This window comes from Enhydra lutris, unplaced genomic scaffold (assembly GCF_002288905.1).
Source record: "Enhydra lutris kenyoni isolate GAN:26980312 unplaced genomic scaffold, ASM228890v2 scaffoldscaffold49, whole genome shotgun sequence".
Lineage (NCBI taxonomy): Eukaryota > Metazoa > Chordata > Mammalia > Carnivora > Mustelidae > Enhydra > Enhydra lutris.
In genome coordinates this window covers 11,849,447-11,876,514 of record NW_019154133.1, presented here as the reverse complement: position 1 = coordinate 11,876,514, position 27,068 = coordinate 11,849,447, and the positions used below count along the sequence as shown (strand labels likewise).

The window sequence follows — 27,068 nt, the reverse complement described above, 5'->3', positions numbered from 1 at the left end:
TCTCTTTCTTATTTTAGATGAAAGACGACAGAATCTTGTAAGAAATGATGAAACAGGAAGAATACTTCAAATGACTCATTAGTAATAATAATAAAATATGGACATTGCTTCTTTTCAGCCACCAATTACATCATCAAATTCAGTATTCATTTATTATGTCTAATAATCATTCATTACTTGAAAACTGTAGTTTGCCCTCTACACTGAGAGTTTTGCTGTTACTCTTGGCAACTAAGGAAATGGAGAAGGCCAAACAACTTACATTAAAACAGAGGAAGGCCAAGTCAACTCTATTGTCTTCCATGGGGAAGGAAGTAGGAATTGCTATTCTATTCTGAGATTACAGGTTAAGAATGCAGTCTAGGGATGCCTGGGTGGCTCACTTGGTTAAGCAGCTGCCTTCAGCTCAGGTCATGATCCCAGCATCCTGGGATCGAGTCCCACATCAGGCTCCTTGCTCGGCAGGGAGCCTGCTTCTCCCTCTGCCTCTGCCTACCACTCTGCCTGTGTTCAAGCTCTAACAAATAAATAAATAAAATCTTAAAAAAAAAGAAAAAAAAGAATTCAGTCTAATTCATTTAAGGGTCAAAAGGTAGAAGGAAATATTTGGGGTGTTATGAAACATGCTACTAGGAGTTTAAAAAAGGTGATACTACTGGTTTGCTTAATTCATAAGGAGAAAATAAGTATAAAAAAGTCTATGTACAGAGCTGAAAACAAGTGGCATATTTGTGTATGTGTATATGTGCCTGGGTTCATTTACATTTGGAGTATAATATTAATGTGTGCACACATTTTCATATAGGTGCTCTTGGCTTGTGGAAGGGACTGGAAGCAGAAAACAGCTCTAGCCCTTCGTGAAATGTCCTCTTCTGCAAGCACCCATGAAACCCTTTCTGTGGCAGCAGACAACCAGGGTTTTCAGCATCCACCAGAAAAGCTGGACTCTGGGACTGAGAGTTTCTTCCTACGTATAGAGAATAAGGCACTTTCTAGGTGCCTTATTTTTTCAATTCAAATCAACTTCTGAATTAGCTTAAATCTTTACATTCTTGGAAACGTAAGCATTAGATCACTACAGAATGCACCACTTGAAATTGAAGTTACCGAGCATTGGCAAGGCTGATACTTTGAAGATAGATTTTTCTTTCCTAGCTAAAAATAAATTTACAAACAACATATATTAAAATAATTTTATTAAACTCCAATGTTTGGAGTAACAAAATACTACTAGAATTTTAAAGGCTGAATTAAACCAAGAGGCAAACTAATTTTTTTGCTTCATAAGGAAAATCATAACAGGGGCGTCTAAGCACCTGCTTTTGGCTCGAGTCATGATCTCAGGGTCTTGGGATTGAGCCCCATGTCAGGCTCCCTGCTCAGTGGGGGAGTCTGCTTCTCCCTCTCCCTCTGCCCCTGCTCTTGCTCTCTCTCTTTCTAATAAATAAATGAATAAAGTAAATAAATAAAATCTTAAATAAATAAAATAATAAATTATAAATTATAATAGATTATAAATAAATTAAATAAAATCTTAAATAAAAAAATCTTAAATAAATAAAAAATAAAATCTTTGGGGGAAAAAAAGAAGAAAGAAAGAAAAAAGAAAAATCATTACAGCTCCCTTCCTTTAAACCATGGCAACATTTAGAGAACTATCCAACTCCCTTCCATGGCCTCTGACTCACCAAACGCAGGCTAGCCTCTACCGACACCAGAACCTCCTATCCCAAGCTTTTTCTTAGTGGAAAAGGTGAAAACAAGGTGCTACCAATAGCAGGTGCTTAAAAATCAGGTCTGGGACAGGAATCTATACATCGAAGACTGAAGAAAGGACTGAAATATTTATGTAAATCCTAACACGAAGGAATCCTCTGGTCTGTCCCCACCGTCCCCACAACACATGAGGAGAAGGAGAAGGCTCCAACATAGCTTCACACTTAACCAGGTGAATGTGATGTGTCCAACACCTGCACAGGAAGAAGGAAGGGTGGGGAGCATTCCTGCCACTTTCCAACCCTGATCCTTGCAGCTGGGGAGTGTGGACTGAGACCAGAGCCTCTTGAGGCCCACCACGCCAACACCACCAGTTGGCATGGCAACCCTCATGCCAGCGAAAAGATACTACCTGACACCACACAGAGAAAATTCCACATAAGCTTGCACCTTATTTTTACTTACTTCTTTCTACCTTGATGTAATATTTGCCTTAACTGTGGACAAATCTAGCAGGAGAACTGACCAACAGCAAGTTAAACTGAAACATTATAGTACACGGAAGGCCTTTCCTCACTCTGCAAGTTGCCTTTCAGTAAAAAATCCAACAAAAAGAACCCTTTCTCCATTCACTCAGAAAGAGTCATACTTTACTAAAGAAGCTGAGGGGGAGAAAAACCACCTCTAGTTCCATACTGTCATTCATAAAAAATGATTTCCATATAAGCATCATCGTACTGCACGTGGAGACCTTTTGGTAAAATGATACGCAGGACGTTAGTCAGACTTAGAAATAGGAAAGGCAGAAGTACACTATGGAACTGAAGTCTAAACCCTTCTCTGGTGGGGGAAGATATTATTTCCTTTGATAATTATGTCTCCCTGTCACTCCTGTTCCTGAACATGTCAAATATTTCTAATGATACAAAAAACCTCCAAATTTCTTCTTTTCATTACCCCCCGAGTGTCAGCACAACTAATTTAAATCGTGATTGCTTTTATTAAAAAATATTACTAAACAATAGGTGACAAAACTTTGAGAACCAAAAATGATTAACTTTGTTTAAAAAAAAATTATAGTATTTCTAAATTATTTTAAAAAGATATCCTAAATTTTCTAAATAATATCTTAATAACAATTTTAAGCATATAATACAAGACAATACAAGAGCTGTTCCGGAAAGCCTCTCACGTAGTGTGCTTCATTATTCAGACTCTCTTACAAGCCAGAACTGTGAATTAACCAAATTATACAGAGGGGTTGCTGGCAAAAAGTTAACATTTAAAAAAAAAAATGAGGCCAAATGTCAACAATTGGAGTTCAGAAATCACACTTTAAGCTAACCAATACATCATTAATCTCCTTGAAATTACTTATATCAGAGGTCTTAGAAAGCTAAAAACATGTAATTTAAATATATTAAAATATCCATGCCTCCCACCGCAGCACATTGCTTATTAGAGTGTGAAATCAAGCATTACCGCACCATTTCTGCCTGATGAGATAATTTTGGTTTCCTTGGGAATCTAATGCCAATACATTCATTTTTCCCAGGAAATAATTTTGCTTTTTATTTTGAAAGAAACTAATATTTGCAATGACCAGTCCCAGGTTTGTTGAATCAGAAAAATATAAAATGAAAGATTGGAAGAAGCATAAGAACCAATTTATTTTTAAAATATAGTGCAAACCTGGAGCAAGTAAACAATTTTCAAAGGCAGAGGCTCAATGGATATTTCATTTTGCTGAACCTTTATATTATTCTTAAGTAAAGTAACTTAAAATCAACTTTTGTAAGATTGTCAGCCTAAATAATGTTTCTACCATTGATTTTTGTATTTGGTTTATTCCCTTCTCTATTTTACATAAAGAAGAGTCCTTATACCAAGAACAGAATCAGATATTTTAATGACCGCATAGAACCCCGGACTTCTTCCTTTTCTTTTTGTTTTAATCTGGGCTTATGGAAAAACTATATCCCCTACATCCCTAAGCTAGAACTTTCAATATGTATTTTTCATGTATTTGTCTGAGCACTATTTCCAGACACTCTCTGTATATAGTTCACTGTGAATAATGTCCTTAAATAAATAAAAATCCAACTATATTGTATCAAAACCAAGTTTGGAAGTTTTTTGGTCTATATTATACAGAATTATTACTTTGCCCAACTTCTCACTTTTCACCACATAGTTTTGGCACTGCATAGATGGAGCTTTGATATTTTTAAGAAGGTAGAATTTAAAAGCAATAGCAAATTACTGCTAATTTCTTCTTGATGGGTGCTATTAACACCTATTAACATCAATAAGAGTAACAAGGTTATACCCAAGACAAAATATCAGCTTGGTCTGAATCATTAGAAACAAATGGAAACTTGGGGAAGGAATTTTAACATACTAGTAAAATATGGAATTTTTTGTGTTGTTATGAAGCGAATCACAGCCGTAAATCAGAAACAGCTTTTGAAAATAAGAATGATTATTAAGCTCTCCTAAAGGCAACTCTGAACTTGTCACTCACTTGGAATATTTCTACCCTAAAAAACAGTAATGCCTTACATGTAATTTCCTTAAGAAAAGCAAACACTTTAAAATGCAAAAAAAAAAAAAAAAATTTTGTATTTTATCCTAAGTGTAAAAATAAATATTTCACTAAGGAATGGGGAAAAAAAACGAAGCACATTTAAATAATTTTATTGCACTGGAAGTTGCCAATTCGTCTATGAGTAGTTTCATTGCAGATGAAAAGAAATCAAAATACAGGACAGATGTTGAACAAACCGCATTTAAGTTCTGTCACACACTGGCATTTTTCAAATGATTTTGGCTCATCTATTAAATAAGGTGTGTTTTGCTTGATTTTGAAAAGGGAAACATCAGGAAATATTTAAAGACCAATGGCCACCAATTAACTTTGATCAGTAAAAGTTCTATTTGAATCTTTCAGATTCTTCTCCTGTCTGAAATAACATACATTTATAAAATCTACCCAAACAACAACTTGATGATTAATGCCTGTTGGCAGGCCTACCACAAACTTACTTAACAGCAGGATTTAAATAAACAACTGTCTCTATTAAGAAAAGAGTGAAGCGTAGTGATTGTTGTGTGTTCTCATAATGGAGATAGGAGAAACAATATTCATTATTCTTAAGAATGCTGCTAATTGAGATCATCATATTTGACAGTGCCCATGACATAATTAATTAACCATCTTACAAAAGTTTCCCCCCAAAAATATAACGGGCAAATAAAATCATCAGCAGTTTGACCTAAGAAATCCCAGCAAGTCTAAGAGCAGAAACCTGGCTGAAATGATATACAACTGGGCCAGGCAGAAAGACAAGCAGCTGACCCAATAGGATGAAAGTCTGATGCGGACAGTGGATGCCACCATCACAGCTTTAAGGGATTCGGAAGGGAGCCCATCCCAACAGTAATTATGAAGCTGAGGAATTGGTAGCCTCTGATATCAACACAGTTTAATATTTAAAATTCTTGACATCAAATTTGAATCCTTACCAAGGGTCATGAGGAATCTAACCTCGAAAGGCAACAGTCAAAATAAAGAAGCCAAACATATTACCATATAATCAATAATCAATTTATCTCATAATTCTAGTTATAGATTCATAAAACAATATCTCATTGATATTTCAAGGCCACTTATCAATTTTCAGACATGCACCATGAAGTGTGTATATAAAATAATCAGAACTTACTTCTAAGTCATTGAAAAACAGATGTGTGTCTGCCAAGTTGAAAATCATTTCTTCCATTCGCAGTCCAAGGGAAACTGATGTAGGTGGATCCTAAAAGAAGAATTTTTCAGGTCAAGTATATCCTTCAGGTTCATGGACTACACTGTCACAGTAAGAGGGAACCAGTGCCAAGAAGGGCTGAGAGTAAGAGAGTCATCAGGAGATCGGGGCTCCAGCTGCTCTTGGTCTACGTGATCCAAACTTCAGCATGCAAACTTCAGTGACTTATTTAACAAGTGACCCAAATGTTGTTGGTACTTTGCATAATGAAGAAATAATCTGCTGCTTAAACTATTACAAAGATATAACACCTAGAGTTACGTAGACATACAAAGTAGAGGAAATTTAGTTTCATGTGCCTGTTTCAGGAGCAAGAAATTCAGTGACTGGAGAAGACATTGTTTATATTATGCCACAATCCATTAAGAGTATCTAAAAGCATTGCCACAAATACCAGAAAACAGATACAATGTAGATTAATTTCAGAGGGGTAATAAATACTACTTCTATTTCAGATGATAATTATCATTATTTCTTATTTATTCAGACCGTCTGCCAATTTTGAGTATACTCAAAGGAAGTGATGGCCACTTCTGACCACCTGGCACCATGCCCAGCCCGGGGAGCTGATCCTGACATTCATGTGACACTATCCCATTAACAAACAGCCAGTCCCATACACAAAGGGGAATACCAGCACTCTGAAATGGCTTCCATCCAAAACTTCAAGCCTTGGACACTAGGGATGAGCAGTCTGTCTCATCTACCCCATATCCTGATGACATTTACTGACACTAGATAAACTCAGGGGCTATGGAAATATTTGCAGTTTTTATGGTATTACTGTATTGGTAATGTATCAAATCCAGGAAACAACATGGTTCGTGGTGCAGACCCTGCATAATTAGTGAGGAAGGAAAAAATGTCCATAAAGGACACAAAGATATAATGTGAGTTTCTGAAGGTTTTTACCAACATCCTAACAACAATATTGGCTTTTACAAGTATGACATTTTAAATATTTCCAAACAATGATTTCTGAATACTATCTTATTATTTCAGCAGACCTTTGGAATAAATATAGATAGAATCCACCTGTATCATCGTCGAATTAGGGAAGTTGTAACTGGATAAATTATGCCTTCACATGTCACCTACTTGTTGGTGTACTCTCTCGTGTATCTACATTGTCCTACATAAACCTTGTATGCTTTGTGTATCGTCTTCTGAGCACACTGTCTTCATTCCAAAACTCAAGACTGGTCTGTGTCCTGCCCCCTACTCCCCACGTATTTATAATCTATCAAGCCCTTGAGTATTGATCTCAAGTACCATCTCCTCATGGACTTTGGGAAAGAGCAGGACGTGCTAGAAGAAGAGACCTGGACCCAGGCTCCAGGCTTGACCTTTCCTCTCTCACTTTGGTGTCCTTACTTCCTTCATCCTTAGTTTGCTCATCTAATAAGTCAGATGGCTAACTGACAAGCACTTTATTCTCATGTGCAATTAAAACAAAATTTCTCATCTCTTAATTGGGCACAACCATACCTATTCCTACACCTTGAAGAGAGCAGGGGCCTGGGACGGAGGGATGGGGGCGGAGACTCATGGCTATCAGGGCCAATCGGCTGGCTAGGGAGGAGGAGTCAACACGGCCCCTGCACCGCCCACTTCGCCAGCAGGGCTCACACCCGGCCAGCAAGTCAATGGTCTATCTTTTAGGAGTCCCTCCTTTGGAACTCCTGAAAGATAGATAGCGTTTGGGGAAGTAGAGCAGGATGACATTGCTAGTCTCAATTCCTGCCTTGTCTAGGCCTTCTCTTCTCACTGACAGTGAGGAAGAGACAGGGAACACAGTGTTGCCAAAAGTCAGGGATTAGATTGGCAAAGGGGCAAAGAAAAACACCCCAGGGTTTATAACAGGGCAGAGAGGGAAGAAAGACAAACTGAATGTTCAAGAGCTGGGTAGAGAAGGACAAATAACACTGTCCTCAGATTTCCTGTTTGATGAGTTTAAATTATTGCTGTTTGGGGCTCCTGGGTGGCTCAGTGGGTTAAGCCTCGGCCTTCCGCTCAGGTCATGATCTGAAGGTCCTGGGATCGAGCCCCGCATCCGGCTCTCTGCTCAGCAGGGAGCCTGTTTCCCCTTCTCTCTCTGCCTGCCTGCCTCTCTGCCTACTTGTGATCTCTCTCTCTCGCTCTCAAATAAATAAATAAAATCTTTAAAAAAAATAAAGTATCCCTGTTTAATACCACCTTAAAATCCATGCAATTTTGTAGATTGCAGAAGAATTAAAAATAGTTCACAAGTAAAGAAAAACTTTCACTGAATCTCAGTTTTATAGGAAATTGCTCACTCACTCAGATTCCAAATCAGTAAAGTGTGCTGGAAAAAGCAATTGCTCAAATATACCCTAGAGCAGAACTAACCAGTAGAAGTTCAAACAGCTGTTTCTAAAACAAAACACCTGACTAAGGTGTTTACTTCCTCTAGCTCAGGCCAATAAAAATACACTGACTTGCCTCATAACCATGTCAATGAATCTTTTTATGTGGCCAGGTGGAAGAGACTCACCACATTTATTTAATTGCCAATTTTGGAATTTATGTGCCATGGTATTGTTACTTTTGAAAAAGTATGATTTCTCCTTGGTAAGGTTGCTTACTTATACCACCATCAAAAGAATTACTCCATTGTTTGTTAATATATAGCATACTTTAACTTTACTTCATAAATTATAGTAATGACTTGCTAGTTGGAATACTAATAAATTTTAAAGGCTTGTTCAGACTTGTGGTCAAATACAACACAGATGTTGGCCTTATTTACCTTTTCATGTTTTTCTCCTTTGTTATTAGCTGTCCTTCCTTCACATTTTTTATACCTGCCGCTCCTCTGTATTGTTATGAACCATTTACTACACCAAAAAAACAGTTTGACAGTGAACTGGAATGAGAGATTTTTAGAATAGGAAGGGGTTCTAGTTGAGAATACAGTTTCTCAAACATTTTAAAATCACATTCCATGTTCAAAAATACATTTTCCATGATGGTCTAGTATTCTCTCTCTCCTTCTTTCTTCCTCTCCCTCTGTCTCTCCCACAAAAAGAGCCGAAATGAAGATCTGTCAAAACAAGACTTTACCCACTATGCAGAGTGCACTCTGATAATTTTCCATTTCGTGGCCCACTCATGTATCAGGACCCACAGTTTGAAAAGAAGAGATCTGGAGTATACCCCCTTGTGATTTTTAGAGACAGGGAAATGGAGTTGTAGCAGTGATCTGATCTGCTCCTGGTACAGGGCTGACTGGCTGGCAGAGTGCATGGGGCGCCTCGCCCACAGTCGTTTACCTAAGAGGAAACTAGCAGAAGAGCAAACAGATAACCGTGTTCACAGGTTTGCTTACACTGGAGTGCTCATATTGAGGTGAAATTTATTTTATAAAAATCTTTTAATACCTTCAGATTTTTCGACTATATCTGATACAAGTCAAATGTGACAAAAGCCAACAGTGAACAGTTAATAAATTAGTCATAGCTTGATGGCTTATTTTGGCATATTTAAAGGAAGAAAAAACCCACATTTTTTAGACCAAAACTGAGACATTAAAATCACCACGTCTTTGGCTTAATCTTACTTTTCTTGTGCTTTGCAATAACAAATTCCAGAGCAACAGTTATAAAATGGATGCTTTTATAAAACCATTTTTTTTGTTATATCACTTTTGAAAAATTATTTAGAACTTTGCCTCCACTTCAAAGAAACATGTCATTTAAGTAAACCTTGGGGCCAAATGTTCCCATTTTTTTTTTTTCCCCCAGAACTTGACCCTCTGGGGCTCTTGTCACTGTTGTTCAATATCTTCTTGACATTTCTCCTTCCTGGTACCTATAACATCATCACTATTTTTTGAAGTTATCTTTCTAGAATCTGAGTACCCATCATCAATCCCTTAAATGATATGGGCCCCTGGGACTGTTTTATCCATTCCTCACTGTTGGGGTCTGCCTTACAGACCCCAACACACTCATGGCTTCAACAATCACCCCGCTCCCTTCTACTAAATCTTTGATCTCAACTCGTATCAGTTACCTGTGGGTCATTTCTAGCTGGATGTCCCATATAGCATCTGAAACTCAGTGTGCTGCATGTTGGATTCATCATAGTTTCTCTGGAAACCTACTGTTTTCCTTCTTTAGGAGAATGGCAACCTACCAGCCCCAAACCTTGGCATGCTTTTAAAGAGCCTCTCTTTACCCCACATCAAATCAATCATGACATCTTGCCATTTGGATCCGGAATTCGTGCCTTTCTTGTACTCCCTACTCTCCAACACTCCCCCTCCCCACATCCCAGCCATGTGCCTCCTCTGTGGATATCTGCAATAGTCTCTTTTCCTGGGTTCTATGCCCAGGCTCTCACTATGACAATGTCACTCTCCCATCAATTTTAGAAAACATCCAAACACTTCAATAAGTACTAAAGGCCCATAAATGTCAGACTCTTACTTACCTCCCTAACATGTGACCAATTTATAGTTTTTCAAACTATTTATCTTGAAATCTTTTCTTCAAAAGTTGACTAAGCAGAGGCCTTATATGAAAGAGGAGGGTCTTTCAGACATCCATTGACAAATGAATGGATAAAGAAAATGGATAAAGAAAATGGATAAACACACACACACACACACACACACACACACACACACACACAGTGGAATATTACTTAGCCATCAAAAAGAACGAAATCTTACCATTTGCAATGACATGGATGGAACTAGAGGGTATTATGCTAATTGAAATAAGTCAGTCAGAGAAAGACAAATGTCATATGATTTCATTCATATGTGGAGTTTAAGAAACAAAACATATCATAGGGGAAGGGAAGGGAAAATAAAATAAGAGCAAAACAGAGAAGGAGGAAACCTAAGAGACTAACTATAGGAACAAACTGAGGGTTGCTGGAGGGGAAGGTGGTGGGGGACCAGGTAACTGGGTGATGGGCATTATGGAGGGCACTTGAAGTAATGAGCACTGGGTATTATTTGTAACTGATGAATCACTAAATTCTATCCTTAAAAGTAGCAATACACTATATGTTAATTAAGTTGAATTAAAATTTAAAAACAAAAAAAGAGAAGGAGCTCTGATGGACATTCGTACCAAAGCCCTTAAAAAAAATTAGGGCAAACCATCAGTTTCCATTGTTTACCCACACTAGTATGATGAGGTCATCGCCCCTTCATCAGCTAAGAGTCTCATCCCTGACTTTTCTCAGCCTGGCTGCACTGGGTACCATAGCTGCGTGTGCTCTTGTCTAAGGAGGGCAGGGCCATATCCTTATATCCTTATCTCTATATCCTTGGGATCTAGCACAATATGCCTGGCACAGAGATTTCCCAAAGTTTGGGGGAATAATAAATGAATGAAAAGCAATATAGAGAGTATTTCAAATAATTACAATGACAAAAATTAAATTTGTTCTTTAGTTAATTGTTAGCATTCAATATTGGTAAAGAAAATTCCTAGATACCTAGCTTAGGAAAAGAAAAACAAAAACCCAGACATCTGAGTCCTAAAATGATTCTATCTAAATAATATAGTATTAAACATATTAGGAATGCCTGATTAATTTGTAGTACCTGATGAAAGAGCAGCCCATTCTTAGAACAGCTGCTTATAAAGCCTTTCTTATCCGCTTCATGTGGTAGATAAGATTAGCGTAAGATCAGCATGCAATTCTTTATTTTTTAAATTCAGTATTGGTATGCATCACAACATTCTACAAAATATATTCTTACGTGCTCTGCAATTCAGTTCCCTAGTAAAAATTGAATAATACAGTGAAGAGGCTCAAAAAGAGAAAATACAGTGAGATACTTTATCTTTTTTCCTGGTTTACCAAGAAATAGTGTCAATTTACTATAGCTCTTATGCCCAGGACATCCTATGAGCGGAAACCTTCTTCTCAAGCTGTTCTTACCAAAGCAAAACAGACAGCCTCCAACATCCCATATACACACAGAGAACTGAAATTTAACTCAGCTCCTAAATTATTTTGATAGGATATTAAATTGCAAATGTCTGCTTAAAGTCATGAAAATAAAGTGAAGGAACTTGTTGCAATGTGAGGTTACCCCTGGCTATTGCATGTTAAGTCAAAGACGATTATGTCTCCTGAATGGAAAGCAGCATTTAGCTGAAAAATTAAATAACAGTGAAATCTGCTGAGGACAGACCCAGGCCTAAAACGACTGTTTTGCCTTCATCCTTTATCAAGTGATCTTTAATTATCTCACTGCCTCAAGATCTTGTTCTCCTGTTTCTGGGACACAGAAAGCCCACAGAAACTCAAGTTGTTGTCATCCTATGCTGAAATCACCGGCAGCATCCCTGGTCCATTGTCATTTTTTTCTGTTTCTTGATTTTTTTTTTCAGCTTGATCACTGTTAGTTATACTAGATGTTCATGTCATGAAAATGCTTGAAAGGTAAAAAAAGAAATTCTAGGCAAAATTAATACGCAGAAAGGCTGAAATGCCGTTAAATTCAGCCTTTACAGAGATTTGTGTCTGTTAGTCTTGAATTCACATGTTGAAAATCTATGATCTGTTTTGAATAAAGGAAAAGAGTAAATACATGTGGGTATTGGGCTTTCAGAAGACTATGATACAGCCTCTTGTCACCCTGTTTTCAAAGATGAGCTATGGCATTTGATAAATTATCAGGGCCATTAAATATGCAATCATTGCAATTTAGAAATTTGATGTTACTGAGATTCAGGCAGATGAAGACACTGTTGCTCCTGCAAGGCTGTTCCATATGCTTCTACGTGTCAGTCAAGGAATTCTCTTAGGATGGCTGGTATTGAAATTGCCTTGTCCACAGTACTGATGATATAGTCACCCAGCTGATCTCCTGACTGAACGAGGTCTAATACTAACTAGGTCTAACACAAGGCATTCTCCAGGCAACTCTTTCATGACATGACACAGAAATTAAAGGAGTTTCTTCTAAAAATAATTGTGTTCATAACCTGTGGGCAAAAAACTCTTGCATGAAAGTGCAGAAGTGCATCAGAAATGCACACTCTCATAATGGTCATACCACAAGCTTTGCAGTTACAGAGTTTAGACTGGGATTCTGAACTTTGTCATTGACTAGCTATGTGGTGGTCAAGGTCAGTTACTTCACCTCTGAGCCTTAGGTCCTTCCTCAATAAAATGGGAATAAAACCAGTGTGTGTTAAAGGTTAAATTTGGTAATTTAAAATTCTGAACATAGTGCCTGCAGGAAGCTGCTGTCAGTGTTACTATTCCTGGTAGTGGTGGTGGTATTTCTACCATTCCTATCACTACTACACCAATAGCTGTAGGTCAATCCAGACATGGGACTCCACATTCCACTACAAAAAGATCATTAACATTCTAAATTCAAATTGGATGTGAAGTTCAGGCTATTTAATGATAAGGGTAACCATAAATTCCCCATGCCAGTATTTTTGAGATGACCATGTTTTTAAGAGCATAGTCATCAGTGAAGCTGATTTGCATAGAAGCTAAACTTTTAACACCCAGTGTTATAACTCCCAGGAGTGTCTACATTTTATTCTCACAAAAATAGCAACCAAGCTGTTTGGTACAAAGCTGGTTCTTATCACTAGGAGAGATGACCCAACCCTAGGAAACCAGCAATATGTTTCATATACTGAAGATCAAGAAGTTGAGTAGGAGGTAGTGTCATTCAGATAGGGTCAAGGCACCACACCAATTAAGCTGAAAATTACAGGTGTTCTTTAAAAACAAAACAAAACAAAACAAAAAACACATGTCACTTTCATAGCCAAGCAGTGTGATCTTGAGTTAGTCACAAATACCTCTTAGCCTATGCCATTAATCATTAAAAAGTCAGACTTTGTGAATAGGCAGGTAAGCATAGCCCAAATCTATCATTTAAAGCCAGTTAGTGAATGACTTGGGAGAACACATCTTGGCAAAAATCTTAACCCTGCCCAAGTTTCAAAAAACCAAGTGGCTATGGTGATGTATGGCAATAATCGGTAATTACTGAGGTATATTACAAATTTAGTACCTTCAATGTATATAGTCCCTGAAAATGTTCAGTGCTCACAAAATGCTGCTATACTCCAGCATTTCAGGAATAACATAATATCTTAGAGAGTTCTTGCTTGTGGTAGGGTTAAAGGATAAATTGTGGAAGCACTTTAAGAATATCAACACGACATATCATTATTAGCTACCATAGTAAGAAAGAAAAGTAGGGTCTTCTAGTATCAGTTCTTCCACAAATAGTAACTCTGATTGAATCAATCATCTGACTGACTACTGGGAAAACGAGAACTCCACGATGTGGGCATTCTTTCCCTAATGTAAATAGTTAATTACTTCCAAGTCAAGATAACATTGTATACACATTATACATAAACCTCTGTTAAATATTATTCTTACACTACGATTAGCAAGGAAACCACCTGCAGAGAAAATGCCTAAGGCTAAACTCAAGCCTTCTGGAGGACAGTAGGATTTACTTTTAAAATTAGCTGCCAAATGCCAAGCACATCTACAGATTAATCACATTCGTTCACTGGCTTGAAACTATGTTTGATAAACTAAAATTCACCATGCTACTGAAAAGATTAAATAAAGAAATGTAGCACCTGCCAGATTACTCAACATGAGCCACTGAGATTATCTCTCCGTTCACTAGAAGTGACCAGGAAGATTTAATCAAGCATCTTCAGTAATACTGGAGAGCTATTCAAGAAGAGATATTTGAGAAAATCTCAAAATTAAGTAAGTGGTTTAGATTCACCTCCAAACTTGGCCTCACCAAAAATAGTTACAATCTAGGTATTTGCAACAAGAACTGTTAATCATTTTATTTCTCACAGTGGATCTGCATTTACTAGCTGAATTAATGAACTTATATTTTAACCCCCACCCCCACAACTCTTGAGTTTCTTCCTTCCTAACCACCTGTCTTTGAGCCAAGAAGAAAGGATATACAGGATAAGTAAGAACATCCTATAATGGATTGCTAAAGGGGACTGTCTAACCAGAATGCTGAAGTTTTAAAAATGACAGCAACCAGACATTATACACCTCTTACTAGAAAGATATACCCTTCTATGAAGTCTTCACCTTCCTACCTCCAACAAAACAAATAAACAAACAAATAAATAAATAAAAGGATCTAGCTCCTGTATTTGTAGGAAGTACAGGGGACAAGAAATATGTGACAAAGGGACACAATGGGGATTTAATGAAGAAAATCTAGACTCCTAGGAAGTGTACAGGACCAATGGTCTGGTTACTTCAACAAAAATGCACAAGGCGAAAAAAAAAAAAGATTGAGTGAGACTCCATAGATTAAAAGACACTTGAGAGACATACAGTAAACTGTTAAAAATTATAAAACCACTGGAGAAAAGACTTTACAAACTAGTAAGAGAAGATAGAAGAAAACCATCTCAGTACAGTAAAGACCATATATGAAAGCCTACAGGTAACAGCATAGTCAATGGTGAAAGCCTGAATGCTTTTCCTCTATGATCAAGAAAAAGACAAGAATGCCCCACTTTTGCACTTCTGCTTCATGGAATACTGGAAATCCTAGCCAATGCAGTTAGGTAACAAAGAAAAAGAAAGAAAAAATCATTCAAATGGGAAAGGAAGAAGTAAAATTATCTGTTTACAAAGGACACAATCTTATATGTAGAAAACTCTAAAGATTCCACACACATACACAAAAATCTGTTTCATTTCTATATACTTCTATATACTAACAATGAACAATCCAGAAAAGAAATGAAGAAAATAATTCAATTAACAATAACACAAAAGGAATAAAACTTAGAAATAAACATAACCAAGTAGGCAAAAAGCTTATACACTAAAAACTACCAAAATGTTGCTTAAATCAAAGAAGGCACAAATAAGTGGAAAGACATTCAATGGGAAGACCTAATATAAAGATGTTAAAAGTACCCGAAGTGGTTTGTAGATTTCATTCAACGTCCATCAAATTCTCGATGGATTTTTTTTGCAAAAATAGAAAAATCCATTATAAAATTCATATGGAGTCTCAAGGGACTCTGAGTAGCCAAAACAATCTTGAAAAAGAACAAGGTTGGGTCTCATATTTTCTGGCTTCAAAACTTATTACAAACCACAGTAATCAAAACAGTGTGGTACTGACATAAAGAAAGAGATACAGACCAATGGAATATAACAGGGTCCAGAAATAAACTCTTATGCATATGGTCAAATGATTTTCACCAGGGGTACCAAGACCATTCAATGAGAAAATGATAGTCTTTTCAACAAAACTGGGTACTGGGGAAATGGGGATATCCAAATGCAAAAAGAACAAAGATGGATTACTACCTTATGCCATATACAAAAATTAACTCAAAGTGGACCAAAGACCTTAATTTAAGAAAGTATAATACTTTTGCAGGAAAAGCTTCATGACACTGGGTTTGACAGTAACTTCTTAGATATTACACCAAAAGCAGAAGCAATAACAGAAAAAAAAAAACCCAGATAAATGAGACTATATCTGAAAACTTCTGTGGGTGAAAGAACCCAGTTAGCAGAATAAAAAGGCAACCTATGGGATGGGAGAAAGTATTTATAACTCATGTATCTGGTAAGAGGTTAATATTCAGGATATATAAAGAACTCCAACAACTCAACAACAACAAAACAATTCGATTTAAAAAATGGGCAAAAGACCTCAACAGGTATTCATTCCTTCAAAGAAGACATATGAAAAATCAATAAGCAAATGAGAAGATGCTCAATATCACTAATAATTAGGGAAACATGAATCAAAATCACAATAAGATGCCACTTCACACTCATTAGGATGGCTACTATCAAAACAGGGGGAAGAAAAAAAAAACAGAAAATAACAAGTGTTGATGAGCAAATGGAGAAAATGGAATATATTTACATTGTTCATGAGAACATAAGATGGTACAGCAGCTATGTAAAATAGTATGGTATGGTAGTTTCTCAAAAAATTAGGCATAGATTATTATGTGATCTAGCAATTCTACTTCTGCATATATACTGAAAGCAGGGTCTTAAAGATATTTGCATTTTAAAACCTTTAATTGGGGACACCTGGGTGGCTCAGTTGGTTAAGCGGCTGCCTTCGGATCAGGTCATGATCCCAGCGTCCTGGGATCGAGTCCCACATCGGGCTCCTTGCTCATCAGGGAGCCTGCTTCTCCCTCTGCCTCTGCCTGCCATTCTGTCTGCCTGTGCTTGCTCTCTCTCTCTCTCTCTCTCTCTCTGACAAATAAATAAATAAAATCTTTAAAAAAAAATAAAATAAAACCTTTAATTGAAGTATAGTTGACATATTAGTTTCAGGTGAAAAAAAAAATACAAAAGAGAAAAAGCTATTTGTACACCCATACACACCTTATTCACAATGGCTAAAATGTACAAGCAACTTAAGAAGTGCCAGTGATGGATGGATAACCAAAATGGGATATATCTCTATAACGGCATATTTTATTCAGCCTTAAAAAGGAAGGGAATTTTGACACTTGCACACAACATGAATGAACCTTGAAGACATTATGCTAAGTGAAATAAGTCATTCAGAAAAAGACGAATTCTGTATGGTTTTACATGTATGAGGTATTTAAAGTGTTAAAATCATAGAGATAGAAAGCAGAATGGTGGTTGCCAGGAGCTAGGGGCAGGAGAGTAGGAGGAGGTGTTTAATGTATAGACTTTCCGTTTTGCAAGGTGAAAAGAGTTATGGAGATGGCTTGTACAACAATGTGAATAGATCTACTACTACTGAGCTATACATTTAAAAATGATGAAGGGGGTGCCTGGGTGGTTCAGTCGGTTAAGCACCTGACTCTTGGTTTTGGCTCAGGTCATGACCTCGGGGTTTTGACACTGAGCCCCGAGTTGGGCTCTGGGCTCAACAGGGAGTCTGCTGGAGATTCTTTCCCTCTTCTTCTCCCTCTGCCCCTGCCTCTCTGTCTCTCTCCAAAATAAATAAGTAAATCTTTAAAAAATGCTTTAAAAATGACCAAGAAGGTAGAGTTTACATGGTATGTACTTTATCACAACTTAACATAAAAATGAATTAGAATTAAAGAAATGTACCTGTTAATTATTCATTGAATAACAAAGAAATTACTATTAATTTGCTAGATAACTAAAGTACTGGGTACCATCTACTATTTCTATTCTAAAAAATTCTTTTAATGGAGTCTTAAATATATACTAGAAATATACACAAATGAAATAATATATCTGGGATCTGCTTTCAAAAATAATCATAGGACAGAGCAGGGCAGTGGAGGGATGTGGTGAGAGGCAGATACAGGAAGATTCACTAGGATTTGACATTGTTAGTTTAGAAAGGTTACAATGAGTTTCATTATACTATCCCATCTCCTTTTCTATATGTTTAGAAGTCAGTATAATAATTTTTTTTTAATATAGAAAAAATACTCACTAAGATAAGACTGGTTGCATTTTGGTGATGAAACTATGGCTATTTAATTTGAAAACTTACAGCACACTCAAGCCATATTATAAAACGTCAAAAAATTTTTTTAAAAGTCAAAATTACAAAAGCCTGGCAGAGTTCCTCAGCCTATCACCATTTATTGTAAAGAAGGCACTAGGCCTTGCTTGGTAATCCTTACCCAGGCTTAAGTGAGCTTTAGAATATACACAAGAATCTATGTCAGACACTGCTTTGCCTGTATTAACTCTCCTAATTTTTATCACATGGGATGTTCGCTTCCAGAAAACCAGGGGAACTTCTACATTTATAATTGAAGCCACAGGACCTCCGTCTCATGCACTGAGGAATGACGGTATCACATTGCAATGCTGATCGGCTGCGAAGGAGAATTCCCAGTGTAATTTAAGAATAGCGGTAACCCTAGAAGCATCTCATTTAGGGCCTCTGGCATTTATGTTTTGGTTGTACGGCTCCCGTGGATCCTGATTTTTTTTTTTTTTTCTCATCCACAAGACTAGTGTTATCATTTGACATCCTATTATTGGCTATTTCTAACTAGTTAAGTGATTATTGCTACTGGAAGAGAATGCCTGTCATGAATAACACAAGGAGACTTGTTTCTTTTGTAATATTGTTATTCCTTTGGAGATCTTGTGGTTTCATTCTTTGTGGATTTCTAGTGGCATTCCTTCAGAACAGTCGTGCCCCAGGGAAAGACTACTGTTGAAGAGTTACCCCTTCTCTCCCAGCAGCCCCCTTTATTAATTTATAAGCTCCCTGAAAGCAGGAATTGTGGCTAGCACCACTATATATACAAATATATACTAATTACAAATATATACTATATATACACATTTGTTCCATATATATATATATATATATATATATATACACACACACTATATATATATACACTATATAATATATATATACACAATATATTATATATACAAATACATATTATAAATATATTTGCTTAAGAAATTATGGAAGACTGACGAATAACTTATTAGTGTCAGGCCAGGAAACAAATAGTGTCTCAGGCGGGAGAAGGGTGGGTAATCAGGTGTGTGTCTTGGGTACTATAGCCTGTGTAACATAGGAAATTTTGTGTGTGCAACTTGAGAAGGGTGCCATTTGCTAGTACAATTTTCTGAATTATTTCATGGATGTTTTCAGTGATCATTACCCACAGCTAAACTACTGCCAGAAGGATAAGGTACTAAGTGCCTCCTATTATGACAAATTCTTTTGACAGAGTCTTAAATCTGGGGTAGTCCCAGCATGGAGACCACACGGTATTAGCAGGGCACCTTAGCCAATAGGGACGTCACGGTGAATTCCTCTAGGTCCCCACTGGTGGGGGGCAGTCGGTAATTTCTTACATGACTTTTGCTTTCTTCCAGTGACCAGGTGGAAGTTCATGCTTCTCAGTTTTTTTTTTGCCCATTTATGTTGAGAAATTTTGTAGTTGCAACTGCATTGCTAATTCCATTATTTGTATATATTTGGTTGGTTGTTTTTTTTTTCTTTTTAAGATTTACTTGAGAGAGAGTGCATGTGTGCGTGCACAGGGGGAGCAGCAGAGGGAGAGGGAGAGAGAATCTTAAGCAGTCTCCCTACTGAGCACAGAGCCTGATATGGGGTTCAATCTCACGACCGTGAGATCGTGACCTGAGCCAAAACCACGACTTGGATGCTCAACTGACTGAGCCACCCAGGCGCCTCTGTATATGATACTTGATCTTAACTATCTTTTAAGTAAGTGCTGCAAAAAATATTTGAAGGGTCATATGCACTCATCCTCAAGTCTCACTCCCTAGCTTCAAATGGCAATTTAATCTATTTTTAATGTCAAACATGAATCACCCCCCACAAGCCCACCCCCCACAGGCAGAACTGAGCCTGATTTAAAATTATTTTCTTAACCCATTTTCACTTACTGTCTCAAAAATTCTACTTCTCTGTGTGTCTCAGAGTGTCCATGGTCCTTTAAGCCTCAAAACAGATAGTTTAAGGAAAACCTATTTATCTTTGCTTGGGTTTTTAGAACAGGAGCTAGAATGTTTCTCTGAGTGTAAAAATAAAAAAACTTTCTTCTTTCTCTAGAAATCTTAAAACTAGCCATTCAACTAACCATAAAAATATCTTCCTTTTATGTAATTGTATTAAAAGATACCTCCCTAGATTTTTAGTTTTGGCTTAAAAATGTCACAAGTGCCAAATATTACATCAGATCATGTATAGTCCAAAGAGAGTAACAATCTCATTTCAGTTTTACTATAAGAACAATAAAAAATAGTGCCAAATATTAATAAGGATGTAAGTTTTCTTTTTTGCTTAGATATACCAGTAAAGCATTAACAGAAAAAATTGTTCTTATTTAAAAAAAAATTTTTTTAAAGTATGTTCTACACCCAGTGTGGGGCTTGAACTCATGACCCTGAGATCAAGAATCACATGCCCTACTGACTGAGCTAGCCAAGCACCCAAAACTGTTACTATTTAAAATGTAACTCTGGTTCCTACTGACATACCCTGGGGCATTTGCCTTTCTATTCCTTTCCTTTTACTATCTTATTTTTCTAAACTGAAAAGCAGAAAAAATAATGGTAAGATAAACCAAGCAAGCACAAAAGTCAATAGACATTTGTCCGATTTAAATTCTTTAAAGTTGAAACCTTTAAGAAATATTTTAATACCCAAGTCATTGTTCCAATTTTTAAAATTTTTTAAAAGATTCTCTTTGTCTATTATTTGAGAGAGAGAGAGAGAGCTTGAGAGGAGTGAGGTCAGTGGGAGAAGCAGACTCCCTGTCAAGCAGGGAGCCCAATGTGGGACTCGATCCGGGGTCAGACCTGAGGATCATGACCTGAGCGGAAGGCAGTTGCTTAACTAACAGAGCTACCCAGGCGCCCCACCAATCTTATTTTTTTTTTAAAGATTTTATTTATGTAAAATAAATAAGTGGGTGAGGGAGGAGGGAGGGAGAGAATCTCCAGCTGACTCCACACCGAGCTTCAAGTCCACCACAGGGCTTGATCTCAGGACCCTGAGATCACAAACTGAACTGAAACCAAGAGTCTGACACTTAACCGAGCCACCCAGGCACCCCTATTGTTCCAATTTTAGATAGTCACAGCATTCTGAATTAGTAATTGGGTTCTACAAAGTACCTATGGTGTTGGGGATTTATTTTTCTGAAAGTTAAAATATATATAAACACATATATATATCACATATATGTTATATATGTGTATTTACATGTGTGTATATATATATATATAAAACTTTTAAATTTTTATGTATTCTATTTTCAGTTTATAAGCACATTTTAAATATATGCTAAATGTCTTCTGTGTCTCTCTTTTTTGAATGTGTGCCCCATTATATCTATGAGATCAAATCTATACCAACTCTTAGCAATTGCTATTCTGCTTTGGATCAAAAATAGAATACATCATATTTAAGAAAATGCTGTTTAAAGAAATAATCTTAGGCTAGAAAGAGTTACTAGAAGATGGTTCAACTATTTCAAAAGCACAACTAGTTCTTCAGGATATGGTACTTGGATTTTGAATTTGTAGAACGAAGGATACGGTTCCTAAACCATATCTGCCCTGATCCTATGTGGGCAGCTAAGCCTCCCTTGGCAAGCAATCATTCCGTTGTAGTGGCCCAGTGAGGTGTGATGATAACAGTGTGGACAGGTTTAGGAGGATTTGTTGGTCAATGGGAAAATCTTGTAAAGTATGCTCAAGTTGACAACACAGCTTTGGGAAGCACCATCCAGATGAACACAAAAATACCTGCTTGGGACCCCTTCAACAAGTCCTTATTTAGAATGCTAAGCTTGCAGCCACAAACAAGGCCTGGATGTCATTTAAAATAAATTCTCATTCAGGATCTTTTGTTTGGGGGAAAAGAAGCTGAAAAACAGGAATGGGCACTCTGAGTACAGGAGGGACCTATTTTCCCAGCCCCATGCTGGCTGCTCACAAGGGAAGGATTAAAGAGAAGATTAGGAAAATTAACTTCCTTATCTGAGAAGAGAAAAAAAAATTATGCAAAAATGTTATTTCTTTCAAAAAAAAAAAAAAATCACTGAAAGTGTTATGTAAGTGGTCTATATAACCTGTGAGACCCAAAGTTTCCACAGTTTTCTTTCCACCTGTCTAAAGTCATCAATACCATCAATGGAATATTAACTTCTTGCAATTTTAGAAGCTCCTATCACTGAACAGCTGGCATAAAATGCCACGTTTTAGGAGCTGGGTGTAGTTCTGAAGCCAATGAAGGAATAATCTGGATTATCATGAGAGAGTATATACATGTGAAAAATAAACCATGCTTGAACTACTGACTGAATGATTAAAAAAGAACAAAACAAAACCAAACCCAAACTTGTGGTGGGGCTAATCAGGTCATTTCTACTGATTAGATATGTGACACCCAACTGCTTTAATTTTCTCCTTAAGAGACTCCCTTTCAACATCGTGAAAATAATACCCACGCGGAAAGTAAGAAAAAGAACTTCACCATTCCAAAGATTAATTTTGATTGTGGAGAAAGCCCAGTGAATCCCAAACATAGGACAACTGCCAAGAAATGGTACAAAGTGGGAGGAAAAAGAAGAAAACCAGAGCAGACCCAGCCAAATTGGCCTGGACACATAAGGACCCACACAGAGCCAGCAAAAGCCTCAAGAGCTAATCCAATCAAAAGACCTATCTAGATTTCATCTGTAACCACTCTCCTATCTCTCTCTTTCCTCGTGTTACAGCCATTTTCTTAGGCCTTTATTATTTCCTACCAGGAGAACTGTGATGATCTACTCTGCTATCAGGCTAGTCTTCCAAATTGTGTAATTCCATCAGGTCCCTCCGCTGTTTTTATACTGTCCGTGGCATCCCCACTCCTACAGCACAAAATCTTGGCACTCAGTGCTCCCTGCCGTCCTCCTTTGGGGGCAATGGACCCATCACAAGACTAGATTATGTTCCTGCTGTTGTCAGTTAATAGATGTGCTCCCTGAAGCTGATCATTTAATTTTTCTGAGACCCAGTTTTCCCACTAGAAAAAAAGAAGAAACCAGCTGGATAATAAATGTGAGATAGGTGTGTAAACTCTACAAGCTCAACAAAGGTACGGTATTTTTATCGCCATTTCAATACATTATGTGCTGCTCATCTTCTGCCGGTCCAGTCCTCTAGATGTATTTTACAGATCGATCTCCAGCCATTTGGCCTATGGTTTCCCTAAATGGTTATCTTTTGCTTCCACCTCTCCCTCTCTGCTACCTGCAACAACAAAATACTGCCTCTCTGATTGTCCACCCCCCTCTCAGAATCCCCAAGGAAGCAAGAGCTCTTATTGATGGAATGCCTCTAACTATTTTTCTAGTTGGTTTATACTGTTCTCCCAGCAGTGCTGTGATTGCTTTCATTTTGTAGATGGGAAGATTAAGACAGCAAGTGAGACTCGGAGAAACAAGGAGGCTATCCTACGGCCACAGAATGAGGGAAGTCCAAGGCTGGTGGGGGCAGGTCAGTGTTGTGTGTGGAAAGCTGTGATCTGTGCTCATTCACTGTGTTCCCTTTCACAGGTCTGCAGGAAAATAAGGCCACATTCAATAAGGTAGCAGGAATACACATTTCACCGCCCGCCACTTATGAGGAAGGGGCTGGCAGTGAAAGGGAGAGAACAACTGTCAAGATAAGGACAAAGAAATAAATGGAGGAGGATCTTTCAGCTGGACAGCCCTCTGACAGTCAAAAACACTATCTTTTTGAAACAAAAAACTAAAAGCCTTTTGTTTGGAGAGTTTGGATTGTAGGTCATTCCACAGTATCTAAAAGTTCTGCTTGGAACCATGAATTATTTCATCATTTCGGTCTAACCCAGCATTGATATCCAAAGAAGAAAGTAATAAAATCAGGAAACCATGCTCTGGGATTGAAATGGCCACTGGTTACTCTGCTGCACACCTGTCACATTGCCTTTGGGCGCTGCTCTGCTGTGGTGAAAAGTGTGTTTTGGGTTTCACTCATTTATCGAATAGTTCTTCACTGAGAACCATGGTTGCTATGGCCACCTGTCCACCCAAACTCACTCTCTGTTTTTTCCCCGGCACACAGCTGGGCCATTTCTGCTTTCCCAGCCTCCTTTGTCCCGGGCCATGTAAGCAGAAGTGTGTGCCCCTTCTAAGCCTGGTTTGTGTAGCCTTCTGTTCTAGCTCCCCCTGCTTTTTCACTCTGTGGGTTAGAAAGCTGATGACAGTGATCACAGAATCCTAAGAGCTAGACGGTGAGATGGCACAACCATGATCTGTGTGACCAAACCTTACCTAAACCAAGTAACCTGGAAGATCCACTCGAGACCACTAAGAAAGAGACAAATTTCTATTGTCATGACATATCGGGCCTATTTGTTACAGCTGCTGCACCTACCCTAACATATTCATGTGCTGGCTTGTGCTTCAGTGGGGACCCAGACACAGACACATGATACCTGCACTGAGTTTACAATCTAGTTGGCCACAGTGTGTATCATTGAACTGTCCTGATGTCCCAAGGGCAGGAGCAAAATGAAGCACCACCAAGTTCAGAGCACGATCTAGAGTAGAGGCTGGCATGTTTTTTTTCTAAAGGGAGAGACAAAGATATGAGGCTTCGCAGTTCATAGGAAGTCTCTGACACATATTCTCTTTCTTCTCCCTCTCCTTTTTCACGATCCTTTAAAAATTTAAATAACGTTCATAGCTTGAAAGCCCAACAAAAACAAGCCACAAACCAGATATGGCCTATGGAATACAGTCTGTCAATTCCTGGCCTAGACCCTTAGTCTTGATTTTTAAAACCCAATGGAAGAAAAATACTTCCTGATGGATGAAATTTATGTGAAACTCAAATTTAGGAATTACAAGTAAACTTTTACCAGAATACAGATACATTTATTCATTTGCCTATTGTCTGTGGCTGTTTTGCACTCCTAGGGCAGAGGTGAGCAGTTATGAAGGCATATGGCCCATAAAACCTTCATTTTTGGTAAAGGGTCAGCTAATAAATATTTCCCAGCCTCTGGTTCGGAGCTTCCTAAAGAGAGATTATTCTGTTTAAGTAACCAGATACTCTACAACCCAAGGAGGACATTGTGTGTCTGCTACTTTGGTGCTATGCCAAGAATTCGGCATCTATACCAGCCACCCCAAAAGAAGATCATCCCTCAAAAGATTTTGTTGGAGTTTAGTGTTTCTCTCTGAAACACTAAAGGTAAGGGTAAGAACAGCAACCTATACTGGTTAACAGGCATGTTCGAATGAAATTGGCTCTCTCAATTGCTGTCAATTTTTTCTCTACTCAATGTCCTAAATGATTAGTCAACGCTCACTAGGGAGGGCTTAGTTGATTTAAATTCACACTGGTGACTAGCAACCTTCTAAAAGTCTGGCGCATTATAAAACAAATGTTTAGAGAGCGGATACATGACCAATCAGTGACACATGCTGTTTTCATTATAGGGTTATTGTTATTAATAAGACATAGTGCCAGGCTCTTTTGATTCAGGATACAACTTAGATCTTTCTTCTCCTGGCTTTACCAAAATATATTTGACACAATTGAATTCTCAAAACAATTTGGCAAGTCAAGTCGCCAATTTTATAGATGAAGAAACTGGACGTGAATAAACAATTTACTCAGGGTCAAAGAACTGAAAAGTCCGAGCTTGGGTTTGAGTCTAGATCTATATGAATTCAATTCTGATGCTTTCTATCTCATGATAGGTGGATCTCCATTGGTACTTCATAAACTTAAAGACCATACGACATATTACTCCCTGGCCACTACGTCCCAGATTCAAGGTTGTGTTTTGTTGGTTGTTTTGTGTTTTTTTGATAGTCAAGGTTCGATCACACTAAAACAAAATTAGTGTTTAATTTATGTCAGACATTTGGTCTCTAACCCTTTGAGTTTCCTTATCTGTAGAAGGGGCTTGGTAATAGCAATTTCAGAGCACTAATGTTGAATCAAATGAGTATTGGGTACATAGGAAATTCTTAATAAGTAGGGCCTATAGTTAAAAATGTTATGTTTTATGTTATCTCAAGTGTTCATGTTTAAGTTTTTGTGTAAAATGAGGAGTGAGGCTCAATATCTTTAGGACCATTTCTAGCCCAAATCCATGAGACACAGGTGTTAAACAACAATAAAAATAAGGTATTGAAACAATGAAGCCATTGGCTATAGGTATCGTGGGGAGTCCTCCCACAAGAAGGGAACCAGGCTTGTGACATCAGCCCAATACTTACTTGGAATATAAGTTTGGGGTATATGATTTGATATTAACAGGATTATATTGTCTAATTTAACAAGGGCATTCAATGGAAAAAAGATCATGATTTGTTTTCTTCAAAACTGGGGGATATGGATTAGTTTGAAAGCAACTTTTAAAAATGCATTAAACAAAAAAAGCTAGGATAGACATGATTAACAACAATCTAATTTATGGTAACACACCCATGGACTTCATTTTCATGCTAATATGTTCTTTCTTTTCTCTTCCCTAGCCAGACCTGTCATGTACCTAGCATCCTTTTTGTTCCCATCACCTTTGTTATAAAACACTTCCTTATAATGCCCAACATGCCTGCTTCCCACAGCTAGGATTACATGGAAGGTGGGACATTCTCAAACTTTTTTGTACATATTGCTGTAACATGCCCTAATTTTGCATTATATCAACCAGATCCTGTATCCCCTTACTGAATGGCCTACTCATTGAGTTGCCTAAGCTACTGTGACTAAGCTACTTCTCAAGTATCTGGTTCCCATAGAGACAGAACAGCTATCACATTGTCAGGCATTCATTTCTTTATATGCCTGTAGAGTAAGGCCCAACCACATGCTCCCTTAACAATGCTCAGAGACACCACCAAAACTATGCTCCGAGAAAAAAGGCTTGCCCTTCAACTGCTTTAAGACTTCTCTCCTTAGTGAAAGGAATGAAAGGGAGGAAAGGTGTTCGGATCAGCTTGGCTATTATTATTGTTTGGAAGAATC

General features: G+C 37.6%; 1 protein-coding gene across 8 annotated transcripts in view; it reads right to left on the bottom strand.

The window, feature by feature from the left end:
• LOC111156802 (EYA transcriptional coactivator and phosphatase 1) overlaps positions 1 to 27,068 on the bottom strand; it is a 171,193-nt gene that overhangs the window by 48,923 nt on the left and 95,202 nt on the right. For 7 of the 8 annotated variants that reach the window (XM_022517864.1, XM_022517868.1, XM_022517865.1 and 4 more), the window contains one exon: positions 5,442 to 5,531. The exons of the other annotated variant lie outside the window; for it this stretch is intronic. In XM_022517864.1, coding sequence (XP_022373572.1) covers positions 5,442 to 5,531 — 90 coding nt within the window. The remainder of the gene's footprint in view (positions 1 to 5,441; positions 5,532 to 27,068) is intronic. 8 annotated transcript variants of the gene reach the window in all.